The sequence below is a fragment of the Heptranchias perlo genome, chromosome 8 (genome assembly GCF_035084215.1).
Source record: "Heptranchias perlo isolate sHepPer1 chromosome 8, sHepPer1.hap1, whole genome shotgun sequence".
Taxonomy (NCBI): domain Eukaryota; kingdom Metazoa; phylum Chordata; class Chondrichthyes; order Hexanchiformes; family Hexanchidae; genus Heptranchias; species Heptranchias perlo.
The window spans coordinates 52,737,317-52,762,305 of record NC_090332.1 but is presented as its reverse complement, the minus strand read 5'-3'; the positions used below and the strand labels follow the sequence as shown (position 1 = coordinate 52,762,305).

The following is a 24,989-nucleotide window of genomic DNA, read 5'->3' as shown; positions in this document are numbered from 1 at the left end:
CATCATTATACATTAATTTCATTATTAAAAAGTGAATAGGATCAACAAAAAAAGTCACCATGGCTGTTTGCAATATTATTCAGAGGTGCAGAACAGCAGTGTGGGTTGACGCATGTTTCAATTTTCTCACTTTCCTTTAGCAGAAGTTTCACACCTCCTCCAGCAGGGCTGCTGAAGATTAAGATCACACTGCATGGGGAATTGTGAACCCACATTCAAACACTCCAAGACGCAGCAAGTCACACCAGAAGTACTGGGCTCACCTCCAGATCCTTCCTGTTGGGAGATCACAATTTAAAATGCACTGTTGCCAGAATTTCAAGTTTACAAACCAGTGGCCAGCGAAGGATTGCCAAATATGACATCAGGTAAGGTAGTCTGCAATAATTTTTACATTGTGGGAAAGTTATAAAAAGTTATCTTCACATATGAGCTTTTCTATGAGGAGGACACCTAGGAACAGGAGTAGGCCATTCAGCCCCTCAAGCCTGTTCCGCCATTCAATTAGATCTGTGGCTTAACTCCATCTACCTGCCTTGGTTCCGAAACCCTTAATACCCTTGCCTAACAAAAATCTATCAATCTCAGTTTTGAAATTTTCAACTGGTCTAGCCTCAACAGCTTTTTGGGGGAAGAGTGTTCCAGATTTCCACTACTATGAAGAAGTGCTTTCAGACATCACCCCTGAATGGCTGAGCTCTAATTTTAAGGTTATGCACCCTTGTTCGGGACACCCACATCAGAGGAAATAGTTTATCTCTACCAACTGTGTCAAACCCTTTAATCATCTTAAACACCTCAATTAGATCACCCCTTAATCTTCTATAATCAAGGGAATATGGATTTCAGCAAGCCAGCCACGTTATGTTATGTTAAAGGCAAATCGTGTTTATTACCTCATCAAAAAACTCTCTCAAGTTATGATGTGGAGATGCCGGTGATGGACTGGGGTTGACAATTGTAAACAATTTTACAACACCAAGTTATAGTCCAGCAATTTTATTTTAAATTCACAAGCTTTCGGAGATTTCCTCCTTCCTCAGGCAAATGTTTCAAGAGCTCCTTGAAGCCTACGCATTTATACATATAGAACAATACATGGTGTTTACAGACTGCCCCTGCAACTGCCCGTTGCCAAGGCAATCACCGTGTTCAGACAGAGAGGTGTCACCTGCAGAACCCCCGAATACACATTCAACAAAAAAACAAACAGGGAAAAAAAAAGAGAAAAAAAACAACAGAGAGAGGCAGAAACATCCGGAAGGCAGAGAGAGCCAGCAAATGACCCATTATATTAAAAACAGATAACATTTGTTCGCTGGTGGGGTAACGTGTAGCGTGACATGAACCCAAGATCCCGGTTGAGGCCGTCCTCATGGGTGCGGAACTTGGCTATCAATTTCTGCTCGACGATTTTGCGTTGTCGTGTGTCTCGAAGGCCGCCTTGGAGTACGCTTACCCGAAGGTCGGTGGATGAATGTCCATGACTGCTGAAGTGTTCCCCGACTGGGAGGGAACCCTCCTGTTTGGCGATTGTTGCGCGGTGTCCGTTCATCCGTTGTCGCAGCGTCTGCATGGTCTCGCCAATGTACCATGCTCTGGGGCATCCTTTCCTGCAACATATGAGGTAGACAACGTTGGCCGAGTCACAGGAGTATGAACCATGCACCTGGTGGGTGGTGTCCTCTCGTGTGATGGTGGTATCTGTGTCGATGATCTGGCATGTCTTGCAGAGGTTACCGTGGCAGGGTTGTGTGGCGTCGTGGACGCTGTTCTCTTGAAAGCTAGGTAGTTTGCTGCGAACGATGGTCTGTTTGAGGTTGGGTGGCTGTTTAAAGGCGAGTAGTGGAGGTGTGGGGATGGCCATAGCGAGGTGTTTGTCCTCATTGATGACATGTTGAAGGCTGCGGAGAACATGGCGTAGTTTCTCCGCTCCGGGGAAGTACTGGACGACAAAGGGTACTCTGTTGGTTGCGTCCCGTGTTGGTCTCCTGAGGAGGTCTATGCGATTTTTTGCTGTGGCCCGTCGGAACTGTCGATCGATGAGTCGAGCGTCATATCCCTAGTAAGAACGGGATATGACGCTCGACTCATCGATCGACAGTTCCGACGGGCCACAGCAAAAAATCGCATAGACCTCCTCAGGAGACTAACACGGGACGCAACCAACAGAGTACCCTTTGTCGTCCAGTACTTCCCCGGAGCGGAGAAACTACGCCATGTTCTCCGCAGCCTTCAACATGTCATCAATGAGGACAAACACCTCGCTATGGCCATCCCCACACCTCCACTACTCGCCTTTAAACAGCCACCCAACCTCAAACAGACCATCGTTCGCAGCAAACTACCTAGCTTTCAAGAGAACAGCGTCCACGACGCCACACAACCCTGCCACGGTAACCTCTGCAAGACATGCCAGATCATCGACACAGATACCACCATCACACGAGAGGACACCACCCACCAGGTGCATGGTTCATACTCCTGTGACTCGGCCAACGTTGTCTACCTCATACGTTGCAGGAAAGGATGCCCCAGAGCATGGTACATTGGCGAGACCATGCAGACGCTGCGACAACGGATGAACGGACACCGCGCAACAATCGCCAAACAGGAGGGTTCCCTCCCAGTCGGGGAACACTTCAGCAGTCATGGACATTCATCCACCGACCTTCGGGTAAGCGTACTCCAAGGCGGCCTTCGAGACACACGACAACGCAAAATCGTCGAGCAGAAATTGATAGCCAAGTTCCGCACCCATGAGGACGGCCTCAACCGGGATCTTGGGTTCATGTCACGCTACACGTTACCCCACCAGCGAACAAATGTTATCTGTTTTTAATATAATGGGTCATTTGCTGGCTCTCTCTGCCTTCCGGATGTTTCTGCCTCTCTCTGTTGTTTTTTTTCTCTTTTTTTTTCCCTGTTTGTTTTTTTGTTGAATGTGTATTCGGGGGTTCTGCAGGTGACACCTCTCTGTCTGAACACGGTGATTGCCTTGGCAACGGGCAGTTGCAGGGGCAGTCTGTAAACACCATGTATTGTTCTATATGTATAAATGCGTAGGCTTCAAGGAGCTCTTGAAACATTTGCCTGAGGAAGGAGGAAATCTCCGAAAGCTTGTGAATTTAAAATAAAATTGCTGGACTATAACTTGGTGTTGTAAAATCTCTCAAGTTAGTTAGAGAGTGTAGATGAGGGCAATGCAGTTGATGTGGTGTATATGGACTTTCAAAAGGTGTTTGATAAAGTGCCGCATAATAGGCTTGTCATCAAGATTGAAGTCCATGGGGCAGTAGCAGCATGAATACAAAACTGGCTAAGTAACAGGAAGCAGAGAGTAGTGATAAATGGTTATTTTTCGGACTGTGGTGTTCCCCAGGGATCGTTACTAGGACCATTGCTTTTCTTGATATATATTAATGACTTGGACTTGGGTGTATAGGGCACAATTTCCAAATCTGCAGATGACACAAAACTTGGAAGTGTAGTGAACAGTGAGGAGCATAGTGATAGACTTCAAGAGGATATAGACGGGCTGGTGAAATGGGCGTTCATGTAGCATTTGAAATTTAATACAGAAAAATGCGAAATGATACATTTCGGTAGGAAGAATGAGGAGAGGCAATATAAACTAGAGTGCACAATTCTAAAAGGGGTACAGGAACAGAGAGATCTGGGGGTATATGTGCACAAATCGTTGAAGGTGGCAGGGCAGGTTGAGAAAGCATACGGAATCCTGGGCTTTATAAATAGAGGCATAGAGCACAAAAGCAAGGAAGTCATGATGAACCTTTATAAAACATTGGTTCCACCACAACTGGAGTATTGTATCCAGTTCTGGACACCGCACTTCAGGAAAGATGTGAAGGCCTTAGAGAGGATTTACTAGAATGATTCTAGGGATGAGGGACTTTAATTACATGGATAGACTGGAGAAGTTGGGGTTGTTCTCCTTGGAACAGAGAAGATTGAGAGAAGATTTGATAGAGGTATTCAAAATCATGAAGGGTCTAGACAGAGTAGATAGAGAGAAACTGTTCCCATTGGCAGACGGGTCAAGAACCAGAGGACAAAGATTTAAAGTGATTGGTAAAAGAACCAAAGGTGACATGAAGAAAAACTTTTTTAAGCAGCGAGTGGTTATGATCTGGAATGCACTGCCAGGGTGGGTGGTAGAGGCAGATTCAATCATGGCCTTCAAAAGGGAACTGGATAAGTACTTGAAAGGAAAAAATTTGCAGGGCCAAGGTGATAGGGTGGTGGAGTGGGACTAGCTGGATTGCTCTTGCATAGAGCTGGCACGGTCTCGATGGGCCGAATGGCCTCCTTTCATGCTGTAACCTTTCTATGATTCTATACAAACCTAGTCTATGCAGCCTGTCCTCATAACTTATCCATTTTCTGCCCTGCACCCCTCCAAGGCCAATATATCCTTCCTGCGGTGGGGTGCTCAGAACTGAATGCAGTACTCCAGATGGGTCTAATCAGAGCTCTGTACAGCTGTAATATAACTTCCACCTCTTTGTATTCCAGCCCTTTTGAGATAAAGGCCAACATTCCATTAGCCTTTTCAATTATTTTTTGTGCCTGTCCACTAGCTTTTAGTGATTTCTGTACTTGGACCCCTAAATCTCTCTGCTCATCCACAGTTCCTAGCTACTTGCCATTTAAAAAAAACTCTGATCTATCTTTCTTAGATACAAAGTGGATGACCCTACACTTTCCTACATTAAACTCCACCTGCCACAATTTTGCCCACTCACTTAATTTATCAATGTTCCTTTGCAACTTTCTGCTCCCATCTACACTATTTACTGTGCGACCTAACTCAGCGTCATCAGCAAATTTAGAAATACGGTTTTTTATTCCTTCATTCAAATCATTTATAAATATAGTGAAAAGCTGAGGCCCCAGTACAGATCCCTGGGGAACACCACTAGTCATATCCTGCCAATTTGAGTACATACCCATTATCCCTACTCTGTCTCCTACCTTGTATTCCCTATCCAAGCCAAAAGGTTGCCTCCAATTCCATGCACTCTAATTTTTGTTAAGTTCAAGACTCAAGCTAACTTTGATACTTCTGAATGAGCCATCATTTCCATAATGGAATTTCTGGCCTGCAACACAAGACTGTGCACCATACTTAAACATTCCCTCTAATTTATGACATTAATTTCTCCCCCTCCTTAGCTCCATGCCACCTGTAGGGTCCTCCAAAAGTGGTATTTGGGCAATCTTAATCCAGTTACAAAAAGGCACTGCTTCAAAGCACAAAACTCCCCAGTTTGGTACAAATTAGGACGAAGATGGAACTCTCAGAGGATAGCTGGTGTAGGAAGTAGAAAAACTCCCCATGAGGAGTGCAGGGCAAAAACCTGTTCTAAAGTTTCTTTTGATGAGCCACATGAAATTAGCACTTGATGACTCGTCCTCGGATCTTCCCCGCCTTTGGGAGAAAAGCTTCTGACCCATAACATCCGGCTGAGATCAGGTGCTCAGCCTGCAGGGTGAGAACCCACATCCTTCCAAACATCAACACAACAAAGCAATAAACATGAGGCAGCTCACAACATATACTTCTGGAAATTACATCAAAAGCTGACATAAAGCATTTTGGCTGTGTCCAGCTAAAGATGGCATACTTGGTTAAGCTCACATGATTATACTGATGTTGCCATTGAGCTTCCTAAAATTTACTCAGTGCTAAATCCACTGACGCCTAGAAGATGGAATAATTATGCCAACGTGACAACTGGCAAAATAAGGTGAATATGTGTAAACTTCTTAAAATATTAATGTGGCTCCTGCTTTGAACCAGTCAGAGCAGCTGCTTATTTAGTGGAAGAAAGTATGAACCCAGAGGTCCAGGATGTATAAAGTCGATGGCGTTGGGGTCCTCTGGGTGTTTTCCCCTCGTCCGAGGACCTGTACGTGCCCGGGTGACCATGGAGTAGGTGTCCACCTGTTCACTTCAAGGATTTTGCAAACGGTTGGCACCGCTGGACATACTGTTGTTGGCTGTCAGAATAGAATAATATTCTAAATGCACGTATTTTTAATTTAAAAAGTACTAACGAACTTGCATTTATATCCAAATATGTATCTTTTTCCCATGTATTTTCCAGCTATTTGCCCATCATAATGCCGTTTATAATCCTACATCCTATTCAGATGTATGGAGTTGCTTCAGAAACAGGTTTAACAATGCTGTACAGAGGGAGACCAATCTCTATCATCAGCTTTAAAGAAAACATCAGGGTTTTTCATGTGGTCTGGATGCTAACAATCCACAGCAGGAACAATTTTTATTTTAAATCACACACAAATAAAACAATTAAAACTGTGAAGAATACAATTTAACACATTATCATTCTGGCTACATTTTACTGCTGCTGCTGATGGGGATTTGGAGGGTTAAGAGTATGATACTTTACAACTGTTTAGTTTCAAGACAGTTTTACTCATCAGAAGTCCATCTAGTTTTCTAAACCTATTAATGGCAACTTGGATTGCCAAATGATTGAATTAAAAACCATAAGCTTTCACCACACACTTTCTTCTATTACTTCCATAAAAATGTGAATTGATGCACTCAATTGGACAATAAATATCCTAAGATAGCCCACTTTATGTTAGGTGACTTACAGTGATGGTCACCTGTCACTATATAAGCCCAATTAGTTAAGATTTCTGCATTTTCTCAAACCAGTCACGTGTAAAAGCATCTGTTGTTTACTTAACAGTATCTAATGATGCAATAGGTGGTAAGAAACACAAGATGGTAATACCAGCCTGTGGAAATGTCTGAATATACAACTCACCTTGTCAGTCATTAAGAGGCGATGGAGGTGATCACTTTTGTTCCAATGCACTGTACATTTCAACTAAATCGATTCTCAAGAGAAGCCCTGGAATCTCAGTTATGTTCGCGATTATCTGATTTAGGTTTTACCCTATGAGGACTTGATTTACATTTTTGCACCATTAGGAAAGAAGGAACTAGGATCCAATATTTTATCACAGAGAATTTTGAACTTTTAATACTGGAGCTTCTGATAAGATTTTTTTGAGGGAGAAAGTGTGATACTCTCATGTTTTGTTGTGACAGGCCAAATTTGGAAAGTAGGAAGTTGAAAGTCAAACTGTTTTTATTTGAAAGGGGATAGGGGTGAGATATGCCAACAAAATGAAGAGCACTCTAAATATATGTGTTACCTTATGACTTTAGTGAAGTCAACCACAATTGATTTGCCATTTAAGGTGTATCCTAAATGGTAATGAAAAAGAGCTCCAAAAGCAGACAGGGGCCTAATTGCACTAAAAGCTAGCTTTTAACACCTCTTTTAACGTTATAGATAAATTGATCCTGGGGGAATGATGTTCAAATGGGTACTCTCAACCTCCATGCAATGCTCTCCCTTATTTACTTTTCTTCCTGCTTGCCACTCCTAATCAAACCCAAAGAGCACAATTTCCATAGCAGAAAAGGAAATGATCCAGCTCTGTGCCTTTAATTTTAACATTAGACTCAATGGTAGCTCATAAAACCCATAAAAATGTGGATATCTGATGCCATGTATCTTCGACATTTATATTAAGAGTCCCGTTGACTGTGGGAATGCTGTACATCGTCAGTTAACGGTTCATTAACAAGAAATTATCTTCAAGCTTAGGCTCAGTAGTTTATCCAATTGAGAAATGAGTGTTCAGGGAAAATAGAGACCCTATCTCCAGGGTTAGCAGTAGACAGAATTAAAATTGCACTATTTCTGTTCTTAACAAACACCAAGTTGCTCCAAAAGCTACACGTGGTTTGGAAGGGGCAACAAATGGCTATAACTCAGAGTGTCTCTGTGTAGTTTCTACAGAGTACACATAGAAAACTCGAAGGCCTGGAATTGCACAAGTGGAAGACTCTCATTTTTCTTTGATATAGATGGAAAATGGAGTCTTTGGGACACTGCTGACTGCGTGCATGCATAAACACACGCACACGAGAGTGTTATGTTGACTCTGGCGTGGTGCAGGCATAAAGACAGTGGGAATGGTTGCACTAATCGGCAGCTGATTCAGCCTTTTTAATGACAGAAGAAATGCTTTTGAAGCAATTCCAGAGGAAAAGTTCTGATGACCCATTCAGCTCCTATCATGTGTGGTTTTACCTGTCTTTCCACCATATCAGCAGATTTTCTGATTGGCTAACCATAATTGCCATGGTGACAAATCAGTCACTGCAAGGTCTGTAAATGTTGCCATGGAAGTTGTTGCTAGCCAATCACAAAAAAATGTCAGTAACAAAAACTAAATGAATCGGCCTGATCACTTCATGTTCCCTCCTTCCTCCAAGTAATCTTGTACAGAATTGTAATAAAGTGATAATGAGAGATATGTGGACTAACTAGGGTTTAGCTCCAAGGTCCAGAACTATCAGCAACACAGCAAATTTACCAACCAGAAAACACATGATATGCATTCTGTATCACTTCCACAAATCTAACCAATGTGCTTCACTTCACTTCAGTGTCAGATGCACGCCAATGACCTATTTCTTTTCCCTTTTAGGTTTAAGGCAACAGTCCAAGTGCAATCAAGAGAAAAAGTAGACATGTAAGCCATTTTATTTTTATGTATACATAAACGCAGGTTGTGTTCTTGCAACAAAATCAATTCTCTGAAACGCATTTGAGTAGGATACTAAACCTCCAGAATTGCAAACAGTGGTTTGAGCCAGGGACTTCATTTCCCCCCTATTCAATGATAACTTGTCCACATGACTAAGAGGGACAGGGCAGTCATTGTTGAGAAAGTCTAATTTTATTGTTTCCTAAAACCAAATCAGGTTATAGTCACTAAAGCAATTTTAAAGTTTTTTGGTTTTCAGTTGGAAATATAGCAGCTTTCATAGACCAGGGAAAGAATCACTCCCTGCATATTTGGTTACTAAAGTAAATATTTTAATTTTAGTGTGTGGCTATTCTGTTTTGCATTATTAAGTTACTGTTCACTGATACATCAATGGATAGATCTCTGCAAACCTCAGAGCTACCTACAGAAGAACGCCTCTCTCCAAGAAATAAATGCAATCTCTACTCAAAATGCTTTCATCCAAGCTTACTATCCACAAACATTTTTCTTAAATGCTGTTCCAGCTCCCACTAGAAACTCTCAACTGAGGTAACTTGGGAGTACACCTTAGTTTCTATAAGCTTGCAAAAACATAGAGGCCCTGAAATTCCATGGGTCCCGTCAGATCGCAGCCATCAGTGGCGGTGTTTGCAGGGTTAGTAGCAGGGCACCTCATTTACATGGGACAGGCAGGTCCATGGGCGTAGCAAGTGTATCTCCGGCACCCACCCTTCTGTAGAGTGGGCCCAGGCTCTCCTCTGATCAGGGTCCTTTACTCAGCCCCTTGGCCTGTGTAAGGGGACCAATCTGTAGAGAAAAAAACCCTCGTCTTCAGAGGTCCAAGCTGCTTGGCAGGCCTATACCTCACGGCATCTGGGCTTCCTCTGATACATGGGGTCCCAGTACAGCCAGCCTAAGGAATGGGAACTGCCAGTCTATGGAGTTCCCACCTCTCGCTCCATCATCTAGCCGTTATTTGCGCTGTTACGTGGTAACCAGGAAACTCCCAGAAATGGCACAACTGGTCTCCGTTGTTTTCCTGGGCTTCTGCGTATCGCTCACTGGAGTAATGGCAGGAGACTAGTGGAACCCTATTCTATGAGGAAATTCAGGGCCAGAGACTTCAAACATTTGGTTTAGTCAAACTATTTTAAAGAATTTTGAATTCACCAAGTTGAACTCACAACCACTGGCTAATACATTCACTTTCAAGAGGAATGAAATATCTCACAAAAAACTCATCTTACAATCTGAACAGTTGTCATAATTATTGCAGTGAGAAATTAACATTTATGGTCAGCACATTTACAGGCACAAAGCTAGCCATGCTGCAGGCTTCCAGTGTAGCTATTTTCAGAAGGAACCCAAGGCTAACTGGAGGACACCAGCTAGTGTGGGCAAAATCCAATAAACCAATCCTAAGTCACTAACACACTTTATAGTCTTCAGAGGGACAAATGTAACACATGGTTCCCAGCAAATCCATTTCAAGAGATAATTCAAAGTTTGTCCAGGGGAAACCATTTGAGATATGGACAGTATCCAGTAGAGCTTTAAAGTTACTGAGGTGAAAGGTTAGTCTCAAAGATAGATGTAAGATAAGCAGTATAAAATATAACTTCTTGTGTAAGCCAGATATCACAATTCCATAAAAGTCCTAAAACAATTCAGATGGTGAATGAAGAGAATGCAGTAATAACAAGCCTCAAATGTAATTGTAATGGATTTAAAGACCATTTTTGTCTAGATTAAGCTGAAAATGCTAAAAAAAACTTTACTCTTTGAATGCAACACATCCAGCTCATTGAGTGAAGACCTAGACATAGCTGCAATCATTAACTGCTGTTGGCAGAGAACTTCTTTTTTGCTTTGACGTTTTAATGCACCGCATGCATTTATTTTAATGTTCCCAGCAACTTTCAGCCCATCATTACTATTACATTACCAGGGCTTCTGAGAAAATATGAGGGCAAAAAGTGCTTTGCTGGCACTATCCAGCCAGGGTATGAATTATATATAGGTAGGCTGCTTTAATACAGCACTTTCATCCACTGCAGGCAATCTGTGATCCTCAGTCAACTTCAAAAGACTGTTAAAAAAAAAACTACTGAAGATTGCCCTAAAAGGCCACAAAGTGAAACATCATTTAGTGTACAGATTTTTTCTCATTAACCCCCACCGCTGAGATCAGATCATGTGACACAAGAGGGTACATCAGCCCAATGGAGATAAAGGCATGACTGTCTTGCTTCCTGTTTCTGAAAAGCCTTCCTCGCTCCAAGTGCGCTTTATCCCACAGAGTCTCAATTTTTGTAATCTGCGGCCTCTGGATATTATTGAACAAAGCAGATGGGGGGTAAAAGTAAAAACTTATCCCAAGATATGTCTTGCTTTCATAAATCCACTTTTTATCTCTGCATTTTCAGTGCAAACTTTCATATTTAACTACATGTTTGTAGCTTTAGAGTCAGAGGGTCATAGAGTTATACAGCACGGATAGAGGCCCTTCGGCCCATCGTGTCCGCGCCGGCCATCAAGCCCTGTCTACTCTAATCCCATATTCCAGCATTTGGTCCACAGCCTTGTATGCTATGGCATTTCAAGTGCTCATCCAAATGCTTCTTGAATGTTGTGAGGGTTCATGCCTCCACAACCCTTTCAGGCAGTGAGTTCCAGACTCCAACCACCCTCTGGGTGAAAAAGTTCTTTCTCAAATCCCCTCTAAACCTCCCGCCTTTTACCTTGAATCTATGTCCCCTTGTTATAGAACCCTCAACGAAGAGAAAAAGCTCCTTAGTATCCATCCTATCTGTGCCCCTCATAATTTTGTACACCTCAATCATGTCCCCCCTCAGCTCCAAGGAAAACAAACCCAATCTTCCCAGTCTCTCTTCATAGCTGAAGCGCTCCAGCCCTGGTAACATCCTGGTGAATCTCCTCTGCACCCTCTCCAAAGCGATCACATCCTTCCTGTAGTGTGGCGACCAGAACTGCACACAGTACTCCAGCTGTGGCCTAACCAGTGTTTTATACAGCTCCATCATAACCTCCTTGCTCTTATATTCTATGCCTCGGCTAATAAAGGCAAGTATCCCATATGCCTTCTTTACCACCTTATCTACCTGTTCCGCCGCCTTCAGGGATCTGTGAACTTGCACACCAAGATCCCTCTGACCCTCTGTCTTTCCTAGGGTCCTCCCATTCATTGTGTATTCCCTTGCCTTGTTAGTCCCTCCAAAGTGCATCACCTCGCACTTTTCCGGGTTAAATTCCATTTGCCACTGTTCCGCCCATCTGACCAACCCATCTATATCGTCCTGCAGACTGAGGCTATCCTCCTCGCTATTTACCACCCTACCAATTTTTGTATCATCAGCGAACTTACTGATCATACCTTTTACATTCATATCCAAGTCATTAATGTAGACCACAAACAGCAAGGGACCCAGCACCGATCCCTGTGGTACCCCACTGGCCACAGGCTTCCAGTCACAAAAACAACCTTCGACCATCACCCTCTGCCTTCTGCCACTAAGCCAGTTTTGTATCCAAAGTGCCAAGGCACCCTGGATTCCATGGGCTCGTACCTTCTTGACCAGTCTCCTGTGGGGGACTTTATCGAAGGCCTTACTGAAATCCATGTATACCACATCCACTGCGTTACCCTCATCCACACGCCTAGTCACCCCCTCAAAAAATTCAATCAAATTAGTCAGACATGATCTTCCCTTGACAAAGCCATGTTGACTATCCCTGATTAATCCTTGCTTCTCCAAGTGGAGACTAATTTTGTCCTTCAGAATTTTTTCCAATAATTTTCCTACCACTGATGTTAGGCTCACTGGCCTGTAGTTCCCCGGTTTTTCCCTACTCCCCTTCTTGAATAATGGTACTACATTAGCGGTTCTCCAGTCCTCTGGCACATCCCCTGTGGCCAGAGAGGTTCTGAATATATGTGTTAGAGCCCCCGCAATCTCCTCCTTTGCCTCACACAGTAGCCTGGGATACATTTCGTCCGGGCCTGGGGATTTATCCATTTTTAGGCCTGCTAAAACCGCCAATACCTCCTCCCGCTCGATGTTAATATGTTCGAGTATATCACAGTCCCCCTGCCGTATTTCTATGTCTACATCGTCCTTCTCCATAGTGAAAACAGATGCAAAAAATTCATTTAGAACCCCTCCTACATCTGCCGGCTCCACACACACATTGCCATTTTTGTCCCTAATGGGCCCTATTTTTTCCCTGGTCATCCTCTTACCCTTAATATACTTATAAAACATCTTAGGATTTTCCTTTATTTTGCTCGCCAGTGTTATTTCATGGCCCCTCCTTGATCTCCTAATTTCTTTTTTAAGTATCCCCCTGCACTTTTTGTACTCCTCTAGGGCTTCCTCCGTCTTTAGCCTTTTGTATCTGCCAAAAGCCCTCCTTTTTTTCCTAATCCATTCTCGTATATCCCCTGACATCCAAGGTTCCCTGGAGTTCTTGGAACCACCCTTGACCTTTATTTGTTACTTCATTTCAGGAAGCTTAATGTACACTATCTGTGTCTCTAATTATCTTAATATTCAGTAGAATAGTTTTTGCAAAGGTTTTGCAGAATGGAAACAAAACAAAAAAAATGCAATGAATGCCAATTGCTCTTCCAATGGTCCTGCCAATTTATCCCACAAGTAGCTGAGTCATACAGAACAGGAAAATCCCATGTTTGATCCTTTGTTTGAGCTATGTTAGCTTATCTCAGCTAGGACAGCACCAGAGGTCCTACAATTGGTATCAGTATCCCTGAGTTCGGAGAGCGAGAAGCGCTCATGTGGATGTTGGGTGAGGTTTAACCATAATCGCCTGCAATCAAACAACTTGCCAATACTCTTAAGATTCATGCTTGAATAATAGCCATATTGATGAAGTAACAGAGGGCATCTGATGCCCAAGAACCATACCCCAGCAAGGAGTACCGTCTTCAAAAGGAGGAGTGAGCAAAGGAGAGAAAAACTGGGAGGAGAAAATGGGCAAGAAAACAAAATCGATACCAAAAAAAAACGAATCTAGAAATTGCTGGAAGTCAATCTAACTTCAGTCCATGAATCGAAGGTTTCAGTGCTTTATGCAGTTATTGAACTGCAACGTTTCTACAGACAGTCGTTTATTGCCAACTACGAGAGACAGACCAAAAAAGATTTAACTTCACAGTGAATGGAAAAATAAAAGGATGGCTACTACCTATTAGTCAACAAATGCCCCCTGGCAAAATGTGTCCATAACCTCAGCCTAAGGAGCGCCCGTCACTAACCAGTGTGACATTTTCACTGCTTACACTATCTTTTTTTGTGGTCCATAGAAATTGAATGAAAAGCAGTTTCATGCTATGGACTTTGAAAACTGGTTGAGGGGGTCCAACATGGTGCCCTCAGCCATTTCAGTGGCATAAACCTCCATTTATATTGGAACAAAATGCAATCAGCAAAGAGAAATAAAATTACAGAAATTTACAGCACAGAAACAAGGCAATTTGGCCAGAAGTCTGCGCTGCAGTTTTCCTCACGAGCTATGAGAACTTCACAACTATTGTGTGAGATTCTGTGCAACGGCTAATCACTACCAAAGAGAGACCATAAGCCCCACAGTACAACTCAAAGGTCATGCATCAGAATAGATGGTGGATGACACCACAACATCTCCTGTATCGGGTGGTTAGGGTTCTACCATCTACCACAGGGCAGCCTGGCCATCAATTCTGTAATGGAGTACTGTTCCTTAAGCTGCAAGATTTATACTCATAAAATTAATTTTAATATGGAGGCATCCAAAGTCAAATAATATTTTTAAAGCTTGATTCTCCAAGTGTCTGGAAACCAAACCGCTAATGTTCTTGCCAGTAAAGTTTAAGGTTAAAAAAGGACAGTAAGCTGCTTGCAATTGCAGATATGTTAGAGTATATTATAACTTTAGTTGGGGAAAGGGCCCTGTATTTACTCTCTACTTTTCTCTATGGCAGAGTAATTTTAACTGTAATTCTGTCAAGGTTTTAGCAATGGAGAGGATAGGAGGTCGGAAACTCAGCTCAGGGTCGAACAGCACACCAAGGTTGTGAACAATTTGATTAAGCCTGAGACAGTGGCCAGGGAGGAAGATGGGAGTTATTGGTGGGAGCGAAACATGATGGGTTCGATTTTCTGGTTTAGCTTGAGGAAACTAGCTCATCAAAGCAGTTAAATAAATCTTGACACTATTTCTAATCTAATTGTGATTCTATCATAGGAATCAGTTTGTCACATCCTTTCTTAACATGCTATTAAAAAAAACAGTAAGAGATCAGTCTGTGATGTGTTCCAAGACAGTAAGAAGTCATGGGTTGAGATTATGCTAATTATCTTGTTGCCATCTCAAATTCCTGGTGAGTTACTGGTTTAGAACAAATCCCAGACCATGTGTTCTCACATAAGAAACGCCTGCCCAGCTGCAGCACTGTGATTTGGATTAGATACTTCAAACTTCATTCAAGAGAAGTCAATGTTTCACAGTTCTCAATAGGTGGCAGTAACTGCTGCTGTTGCAGAAAGAATATTCCTCTCCTCTTGTTGCTAAACCCAGTTTAACTAGGAACAATCACAGTAACAAAATTAAAACTGTGGGGACTTTTTGTTTAGAACAAGTGTAGGAGTGTAATTCCTCTGTAACATAGTATTTACAGGAGTTATTCCTCTATAGAACGGTAGTCATGATGTGGAGATGCCGGTGATGGACTGGGGTTGACAATTGTAAACAATTTTACAACACCAAGTTATAGTCCAGCAATTTTATTTTAAATTCACAAGCTTTCGGAGGCTTCCCCCTTCGTCAGGTGAACGATGTGAAATGAAAGCTTGATTTCATTTCACATCGTTCACCTGACGAAGGGGGAAGCCTCCGAAAGCTTGTGAATTTAAAATAAAATTGCTGGACTATAACTTGGTGTTGTAAAATTGTTTACAATCTATAGAACGGAGCAGATTAATCTATATAAATGTGTTGTATCTCTGCAAACCAGTATAATACATTAAAAATGGTTATATCTATATGAAAAAGGGTAGTATCTTCCTTATCATCTGAGCCTCATTCTAAACGTATTTCATCATAATGTAAAAATTCCCTTGCCCATCACAGGGCAGTAGAGAAAAATTCAGGTGTGCAAAGAGGAGAAGGTAGTGGCAGTAGCAGAAGTAGCAGATAAAACTCAAAAAGGCATTTTTTTCAAAAAAGAAAAAAAACACTAAACAGTTCTCTTGTGCTGTGAATGAATTCAATGTTGTAAACGCCCTCTCAGGAATCACCCTCATTTTTTGCCACATCATTCAAACACAGACTGTGCAATATATTCCCAGCCATCTGTTCTCCTTAATGCTAGGAAAAGATCTTTCTCACATATGAGAGTGGAGTTGTGAGACCCTCAAATGCTATGGAAATGTGAAGCAACAGGCCTGCAGGCCATGCTGAGACTCAAATTCAAGACTATAGGGTATTTAGCCAGAGAGGTAGAACATAAAGTTCCAGGGGTTAACAGTGAGCTTGTGTGTATAGCACTGGTTCAGGCCAACCTACAGTACCAATTTTGGGCACTGAAATACATTGGAGACATCCTGGCCGGTGAGGCTACAGGGAAGGGAAACTAAACTGGAACTAGATATTAGCAACCTGAGCTACGAGGAGAGACTAAACAAGCTGAAAATGCTTACAAGAGGAGAAGGGGAGACCACAAAGTTTGCCAAGATTCTAAGAGATATAGGTAAACTGAACCCTAATATTAATAGTTTGACAAAACTACAAACTGTGACCAAGGGCATGGATTCAAGCTCGGAGAAGGGAAAGTAAACAGATAGCTTAGATTTAATTACTTCACATAGAGGTTGATGAATGTGTGGATCAGATTGCCCATGGAGACAGTGGGGGCTGATAGTGTCAACAAGTTCAAGAGGGAGCTGGATAGTTTTCCTGGTGAAAGAGATGAGAGATATATGACATAGAATATAGAATGCTATTTCATTAACTTTAGCACTGGCCAGATGGATTGCAATGGTCTTCTCCAGTCTTATACCCAAATATTGAGTAGAATAAGCCTATACTCTCTGGAGTTTAGAAGAATGAGAGTGATCTCATTGAAACATATATTATGAGGGGACTTGACAGGGTAAATGCTGAGAGATTGTTTCCCCTGGCTAGAGAGTCTAGAACTAGGGGGCACAATCGCAGGATACAGGGTCGTCAATTCAAGACTGAGATGAGGAGGAATTTCTTCACGCAGAGGGTTGTGAATCTTTGGAATTCTCTACCCCAGAGGGCTGTGGATGCTCAGTCATTGAATATATTCAAGGCTGAGATGGATAGATTTTTGGACTCTAGGGAATCAGGGGATATGGAGATCAGGCGGGAAAGTGGAGTTGAGGTCGAAGATCAGCCATGATCTGATTGAATGGCGCAGCATGCTCGAGCGGCCGTATGGCCTACTCCTGCCCCTATTTCTTATGTTCTTATACTTTCCCATGTTCATGTTGTGCAACTGAGTTCAACCACTCAGACCAAACCTACAATCCTCGTATCACAGCACCCAAATGTTTCTTAAATAATTTCATGGTTTTTGTCTCTACTGCTCGATACAGAAGTCAGTTCCATGTGTTAATTACTCTCTGAATAAAAGTCCTAAGTTTGCCATTCACTAATTTGACCTATGCCCCCTTGTTCCACTTTTTATGGTTTAATTAGTAGTCTGAATGGCTAGTAGTTCAATAAAGGACCAGGTCCCACCCCTAAATTCAAAGTGGTTAAACACAACTTCTTCCCACATGGCCTGCCAATATTTAAATAACTGATCAGTGACCACAGGTGCACTTCCCTTTAGTTGAATGTAGCTCAGACACAGGTCTTTATGATTCAAAACGTAGGTCTCCAGTAAGATTTATCGTAAATAACAGAAAATGTCAATTAATACACAGATTAATGAGCATCTGAAAAGAGGAAGGTTAATGTTGTGGCTGGAGCTTGTTCTGATGAAGGGTTCACCCTAAATATTAACCCATCTTTCTCATTCAGATACTGACTAACTCAATATGTATTTCCAGCATTTTCTGTTCTCGTTTCAGATTTCTAGCATTTGCACTCTACTTTTGTCATGTTTCTTTGGTTCTTGCCATTTTATCCTCCATTTATTCATGGTACTGGGACACAGCTGCTTGGCATACGGTTTTGTGGTACTTCTCAATACATCCCATTTTACAGTACACTATAAGCAGAATCAAATGCAACACCCACAGAAACACGTGAGCATTTACCATGGAAACTGTCCTCTCACCAAAAAGTGTACTGGACAGGTCCAATGGAAATACTAACACTGCATATAACTAATGGAATTACTGGCAAGATTTCAAACCAGCATCTATGAGTAGAAGATAATGCAAGCATTTTGTGCATTTTTTCCCTTTCTAATCTAATATTTTTCCACAAATCTGTGCAGTGTCCAAGATTCATCTCAGAACTACAGATCACAAAAACCAGCATGAAGGTGTGACCTATTTTTGATATATGGACTTGGGTGTACAGGGCACAATTTCAAAATTTGCAGATGATACAAAACTTGGAAGTGTAGTAAACAATGAGGAGGATAGTAATAGACTTCAGGAGGACACAGACAGGCTGGTGGAATGGGCAGACACATAGCAGGTGAAATTTAACGCAGAGAAGTGTGAAGTGATACATTTTGGTAGGAAGAATGAGGAGAGGCAATATAAACTAAATGGTACAATTCTAAAAGGGGTGCAGGAACAGAGAGACCTGGGGCTATATGTGCACAAATCTTTGAAGGTGGCAGGACAGGTTGAGAAAGAGGTTAAAAAAGCAAACGGGATCCTGGGCTTTATAAATAGAGGCATAGAGTACAAAAGCAAGGAAATTATGTTGAACCTTTATAAAATACTGGTTCAGCCCACAACTTCTGTGCTGGAACCATTCTATGATTCTATATCTGAAAACCTATACTGTGCACAGTTCTCGTCTCCATATTAAAAAAAGGATATAGAAGCACTGGAGAAAGTGCAAAAAAGGTTTACAAGGATGATACCAGAACTGAGAGGGCACAACTATCATGAAAGACTGAACAGGCTGGGACTCTTTTCTCTAGAAAAAATATTGCGAGGTGACCTGATAGAGGTCTTTAAATAGGGATTCGATAGATTAGACATAGAGATGTTTCCACTTTTGGGGGGAGTCCAAAACTAGGGGTCATACAGTACTCATTTGAAATAAATGAATTTGGATGCACATTTGTAGCACTGCAAAATTCTTTTAACATGTGTGAATCTGTTAAGTTTGTTAACCAAAAAGAGGACTGACTTGCAGTCCAAAGGAATGAATTTGATCATGTCCGGCATGGCTATAAGAGAGTCACTAATAAATCTAATAAGGAATTCAGGAGAAACTTCTTTACCCAGAGAAATGTGAGAATATGGAACTCACTGCCATCATGGAGTGGATCAGGCGAATAGCAGTGATGCATTTAAGGGGAAGCTAGATAAGTACATAAGGGAGAAAAGAATAGAAGGATATGGTGACAGGGTAAGATGGAGTAAGGTGGGTGGAGCTGTTTTCCACTGCTCTGTGGTGAAAAGTGTGCAACAAAAACACCGGCATAGACCTGCTGGGTTGAATGGCCTGTGTGTGTGCTGTAAATTCTGCTCCTTCAATTCTTGCCTCTTGCGTATCCCTGATTTTTATCACTCCACCATTATTGGCCGTGCCTTCAGCTGCCTATGCCCTAAGCTCTGGAATTCCCTCCCTAAACCTCTCCGCCTCTATTCCTCCTTTAAGACGCTCCTTTAAACCTACCTCTTTGACCAAGCATTTGGTCACCTGTCCTAATATCTCCTTATGTGGCTCGGTGTCAAATTTTGTTTGATAACACTCCTGTGAAGCACCTTCGGACGTTTTACTACGTTAAAGGTGCTATATAAATGCAAGTTGTTGTTGTATATACCTAGATTTTACAATATTTGGCAACAAAGCTCTTGGAATAGCCATTTTGTGATACTTACCAAATAAGTTTTTATTTGTTTCAGCACAATAGGCCTTGATGTGTCAGCTATCATAGTCTGTCAATTATGGGGTATTGCTCACTTTAAGCAGTGCTCTTTAAACACATATTACATATAAGTAAGCAGCTCTTAGTGTCAACCTCAGCATTTTGCCAAGCCGGACATGATCAAATTCATTCCTTTGGACTGCAAGTCAGTCCTCTTTTTGGTTAACAAACTTAACAGATTCACACATGTTAAAAGAATTTTGCAGTGCTACAAATGTGCATCCAAATTCATTTATTTCAAATGAGTACTGTATGAACTTTTCTTAAAGAGCGAGGTTTGCCATTTGTAGCCTTGGTAAAAATGAGAAGATTACTAATAGTGGGAACAACTTTTTTGTGCTATGGCTTAAGTTTTTCTTTAAATAGGAATTTGCTTGAAACAATGAATGCTGATGACCTCACTGGCAATGTAGCAGAGAGGAGTCATTGTGGGAGACAGTGCCAGGGAAAGGGCTAAGTATACACAGTGGAAATGGCACAGTTACTGAGACATCCTGAGTCAACAACCAACTCTGCAGGTTTAATTCAGCTCACTTGGACTGATAAGCTCAGTAATCCTTCCAAATACTTTCCCCAATACTTACTATTTTAAACAAAAACATTCTTTACATAGAATTACATAGAATGTACAGCACAGAAACAGGCCATTCAGCCCAACAGGTCCATGCACGGTGTTTGTGCTCCACACGAGCCTCCTCCCACTCTTCTTCATCTAACCTGATTAACACATCCTCCTATTCCTTTCTCCCTCGTCTTTATCTAGCTTCCCCTTAAATGCATCCATGCTAGTTGCCTCAACTACTTCTTGTGGTAGTAAATTCCACATTCTAACCACTCTCTGGGTAAAGAAGTTTCTCCCGAATTCCCTATTGGATCTATTAGTGACTATTTACAACCTCTAATTCGGATCTCCTCTGCAAGTGGAAACATCTTCTCCACGACTGCCCTATCAAACCCTTTCATAATCTTAAAGACCTCCGTCAGGTCACCCCTCAGCTTTCTCTTTTCTAAGGAAAAGAGCCCCAGCCTATTCAATCTTTCCTGATAGGTATAACCTCTCAGTTCTGGTATCTTCCTAGTAAAATCTTTTTTGTATCTTCTCCAGTGCCATTTTATAATTTAGAGACCAGTACTGTTCACAGTACTCCAAGTGTGGTCTAACCAAGATTCTATATAAGTTGAACATAACTTCCCTGCTTTTCAATTCTATCCCTCTAGAAATGAATCCCTGTGCTTTGTTTTTTTTTTAAATGGCCTTATTAACCTGTGTTGCAACTTTTAGTGATTTGTGTATCTGTACCCCCAGACCCCTCTGCTCCTCTACCCCATTTAGACTTCTATTTTCCAAGAAGTATGTGGCCTCCTTACTCTTCCTACCAAAATGTACCACCTCACACTTATCTCTATTGAATTTAATTTGCCAATTACGTGCCCATTCTGCAAGTTTATTAATATCTTCCTGTACTTTATTGCAGACCTCCTCAGTATTAACTATACCCAATTTGGTGTCAACTGCAAATGTTGAAATTGTACTCCTGGTTCCCAAATCCAAATCGTTTATGTAAATGGTGAACAGTGGTCCCAGCACCAATCCTTCCCACCTTTTGTCAGTCTGAGTAACTACCTTTAACCCCTACACTCAGTTTTCTGTTTTGTAGCCAGCTTGCTATCCATTCTGCTACTTGTCCCCTGACTCCACATGCTCTGACCTTAATCATGAGTCTACTATCTTATCGAAGACCTTTTGAAAATCCAAATATATTACATCTACTACATTACTCTTGTCTACCCTTTCTGTTACTTCTTCAAAGAATTCAATAAGGTTGGTCAAGCATGACCTTCCCTTTTGAAATCCGTGCTGACTATTCTTTATTACATTTTCGGTTTTGAGGTGTTTTTCTATTACGTCTTTGAATAAGGACTCCACTATCTTTCCTACCACCGACGTTAAGCTAATTGGTCTACAGTTCCCTGGACTTGTTCTATCTCCCTTTTTAAAAATAGGAATAACATTAGATGTCAGCCAGTCCTCTGGCACTGTTCCCTTTTCCAGTGAATTTTTTTATATATGTAATAGTGCCTCTCATGTCTCTTCCCTAACTTCTTTTAGTGAGGTGGATGAATCTGTCTGGAACAGGGGTTTTACCCTCTCTGAGTTTAATTAGTTTATCAATTATCTCCCCTGCCATTTCGCTGCAATTACCTGTGAGTTTATCGTATGTATCCCTTAGTGGCCCTATCCCAATCTCGATTTTTCTTTTGTTATTTATGTGTCTGTAGAATACTTCACTATTTCTTTTTTATTCCTTGAAAACTTAATTTCGTAGTTTGTCTTTGCCTTCCAAATTGGTTTTTGACTTCTTTTCTAACCTTTTCATATTCCCTTTTGTCATCCTCTCCTTTGTTGTCTATGTACTTCGTGTAGTTCTTTCTCTTTAGTTTCAATATGCCCATATTTCTTTATTCATCCAAGGTGTGTCATCCAAACTGGCTAGTTTGTTCTTGCTTTTTAGTGGGATATATTTCTCTGGGACTCTATTGATGACCACTTTAAATGTTTCCCACTGCTGTTCTATTTCTTTGAATGTAAGTACATTTTTCCAGTTTATTTTCCCCAGTTCCATACTCATCCCTTTAAAATCAGCTTTTTCCCAATTTATTACTTGGGTCTTTGTCTTACATTTGTCCTTCTCAATCTTTATCTAAAACCTTACTATGATGTGATCGCTATTATCTAGATGTTCTCCTACGCTTACTTCTCTTATCTGTTCTGGTTCATTTCCCATTACTACATCCAGCAGTGCTTCCTCTCTTGTTGGGCTTTTTATATACTGAGTAGAAAGGAGTCCTGTACACATTGTAAAAACTCCTTTCCCTGTACCCCTTTACCTACCTCTTCTTGCCAGTTTATTTGGGAGTAGTTAAAATCTTCCATGATTATTCTGTCATTTACTCATTTCACGTATTTGCTTACATATTTCTTCCTGTACCTCCTTTCCACTATTAGCTGGTCTGTAGTATACCCCTATTAGCGTGATCGATCCCTTCTTATCTTTTATTTCAATCCATATGGATTCTGTTTGATAGTTATGTCCTTTTTTTCTATTGCCATTATGTTATCCCTGATTAGTACAGCTACTCCACCCCCCTTCTTCCTTCCCTATCCTTTCTGATTATGTTATAACCTGCAATATTTAGTTGCCAGTCCTGTTCTTTATGTAGTCATGTTTCAGTTATTCCTACTACATCTGGTTCCGCACTACGGATTTTTGCCTCCAGTTCCCCCGTTTTATTTTGGGCGCTGTGTACATCGCTGTGTACAGGCAGTTTAATTCATCTTTAATAGTCGTTCCTTGTACTTTATTTATAACAGTCCTTTTGTATATCTGTCCTACAATTGAATTTGTTCCTTCAACGTTTATGTTATCTTTAAAGTCAGTGTAAAGGTCTGACCTTTACACTCATCTCATATTTCTTTTATCTTTAGGCTTTAGTTATTGCTACCAGATTGCACCCCCCCCCCATTAAACAAAGACAAAATAAAAGCATGTTAATCATAGTACTCTATGGTGGTGCGGTGGCACAGTAAGCCACCGTACAAACACTTTTCACTACAGAGCAGTGGATCACAGGTTCATTTCCGCTCAGCCATTGATCTTGGCTGTGCTACTCTGGAGAAGTACTGAATAGAGGCCAGATCCCTTCCTGTAGTGGGAGATAAAATGCTTGGGACACATCTCCAGACTATTCTGCAGCCAGCTCAGTGATACTGGTGTAAGCCAGGAAGCAGGTATCCTGTCTTCATTCTGCTAAAGGGGCTAAATGACCCATGAGACCTCAACAGAGGACAAACAAATGGTGACATTCCCCCCCCCAAACTTCCCCTAGTAAACAAAGTATCAATGAGGAGGATCACTCTTTAAGGTGAGTTATTACAGTTGTTGCCGTGCAAAAAAGCTGGACATTTTTTCAATACTGTACCCGAGGTTTCTAGACCTGCATAATTTTGTACACAGTAACAACTACAGCTATTCAGCTAATGTTCAATCCAGTCCCTGAAGGCATCAGAAGGCTGGACATGTTTGAGTCAGATTTAATTTTCCACAGTTTATGGCTGTTCAGGCCTACAAATGGGACTTTGAAATAACTGGGTTGTGAGATGGCCTTTCAATTTTGCAATGCACTACAGTTCCTGGTCTTTGTAATGTAATAGCTCTGCACTGCAGTTTACAGCTTCCCCATTAGGCAGGAAGAGGAGCAGCCATGCCAGAAGCCATGCAGGTGTGAGGCATGCAGATTTTTTTTTCATTCTCTCATAGCTCTGGTTAGTACAAAACAAAAATAAACAGAACCAAAAGAGAAAACCACAAAACAACAATCCTTTTTTTTTGCAGTCGGGTTACAAATCCTGCCAGGAAACGCCATGGTCCCACAGCAGATTCAATCACACAACAGCTACCTACCCGTACTGGTCAGGCTGGTACATCATGAGAGCCTGAGTGTTGCCATAGTTGGGATGCTGTGGTGGAAACACAGGACGTCCACCAGGCCCAGTCTGACTGGGATAACCAGGCGACCTAATATACGGTAGCCTAAATCAGGAAAAAAACAGCTCCTTTGTTTTTATTCTGTGTCAGTTCTGCATTTAGTTGTCAAGATTCATGAAACATCTAATTAAGACTCATCTATTTCAAGAATTAAACCGAACTCTGAAGATTTTTTAACCCATTAAAGCAACATGGGTTTTAAGTTTAGTTTGTTTTTAACTTGTACTCTAATCTTCCCTTTTTTTAAAATTACAAGTGTTTAAGGTTAGAGTATTGGATTCTGGAACATTTCAATCTATTACCAATCTTGGAAGCAGATGAAATCCTGTTAGCTTTTTTCTTTTAAAACTGGTTCTCTCTTCCTCCCTCCCTCCCCCCCTCCCTCCGATACTCTCCTCTTCTCATTTGAAGGTGGCCGTTCAACATGTGTAAACCCAGGGAGTGAGTGCTGACAGACTATTCCATTGTGGATGGATTCACAGCAGAGCCTGATCCTGTTTTCACCAGATGTCCACACACACAAGTTCCAGCAGGGAACAGCTTGAGGCACTGAGGCTAATTGTAGTGTCACACCTATTGCCCTGGTTGAGATCAACTAACTTAGCATGGATCAGGAATCGGACCTGGGAAATACAGGCCTGCATGGCTTAAAGTATTACACTGGGATAGTGTCTTTATCTATTGGGCCATTACTTTTAAAA

The 24,989-nt window shown here is 41.6% G+C and overlaps 1 protein-coding gene across 11 annotated transcripts in view; it reads right to left on the bottom strand.

Annotated features, from left to right (window-relative positions):
- LOC137324615 (AT-rich interactive domain-containing protein 1B-like) overlaps nucleotides 1–24,989 on the bottom strand; it is a 648,069-nt gene that overhangs the window by 118,222 nt on the left and 504,858 nt on the right. For 6 of the 11 annotated variants that reach the window (XM_067989102.1, XM_067989104.1, XM_067989111.1 and 3 more), the window contains one exon: nucleotides 24,205–24,333. The exons of the other annotated variants lie outside the window; for them this stretch is intronic. In XM_067989102.1, coding sequence (XP_067845203.1) covers nucleotides 24,205–24,333 — 129 coding nt within the window. The remainder of the gene's footprint in view (nucleotides 1–24,204; nucleotides 24,334–24,989) is intronic. 11 annotated transcript variants of the gene reach the window in all.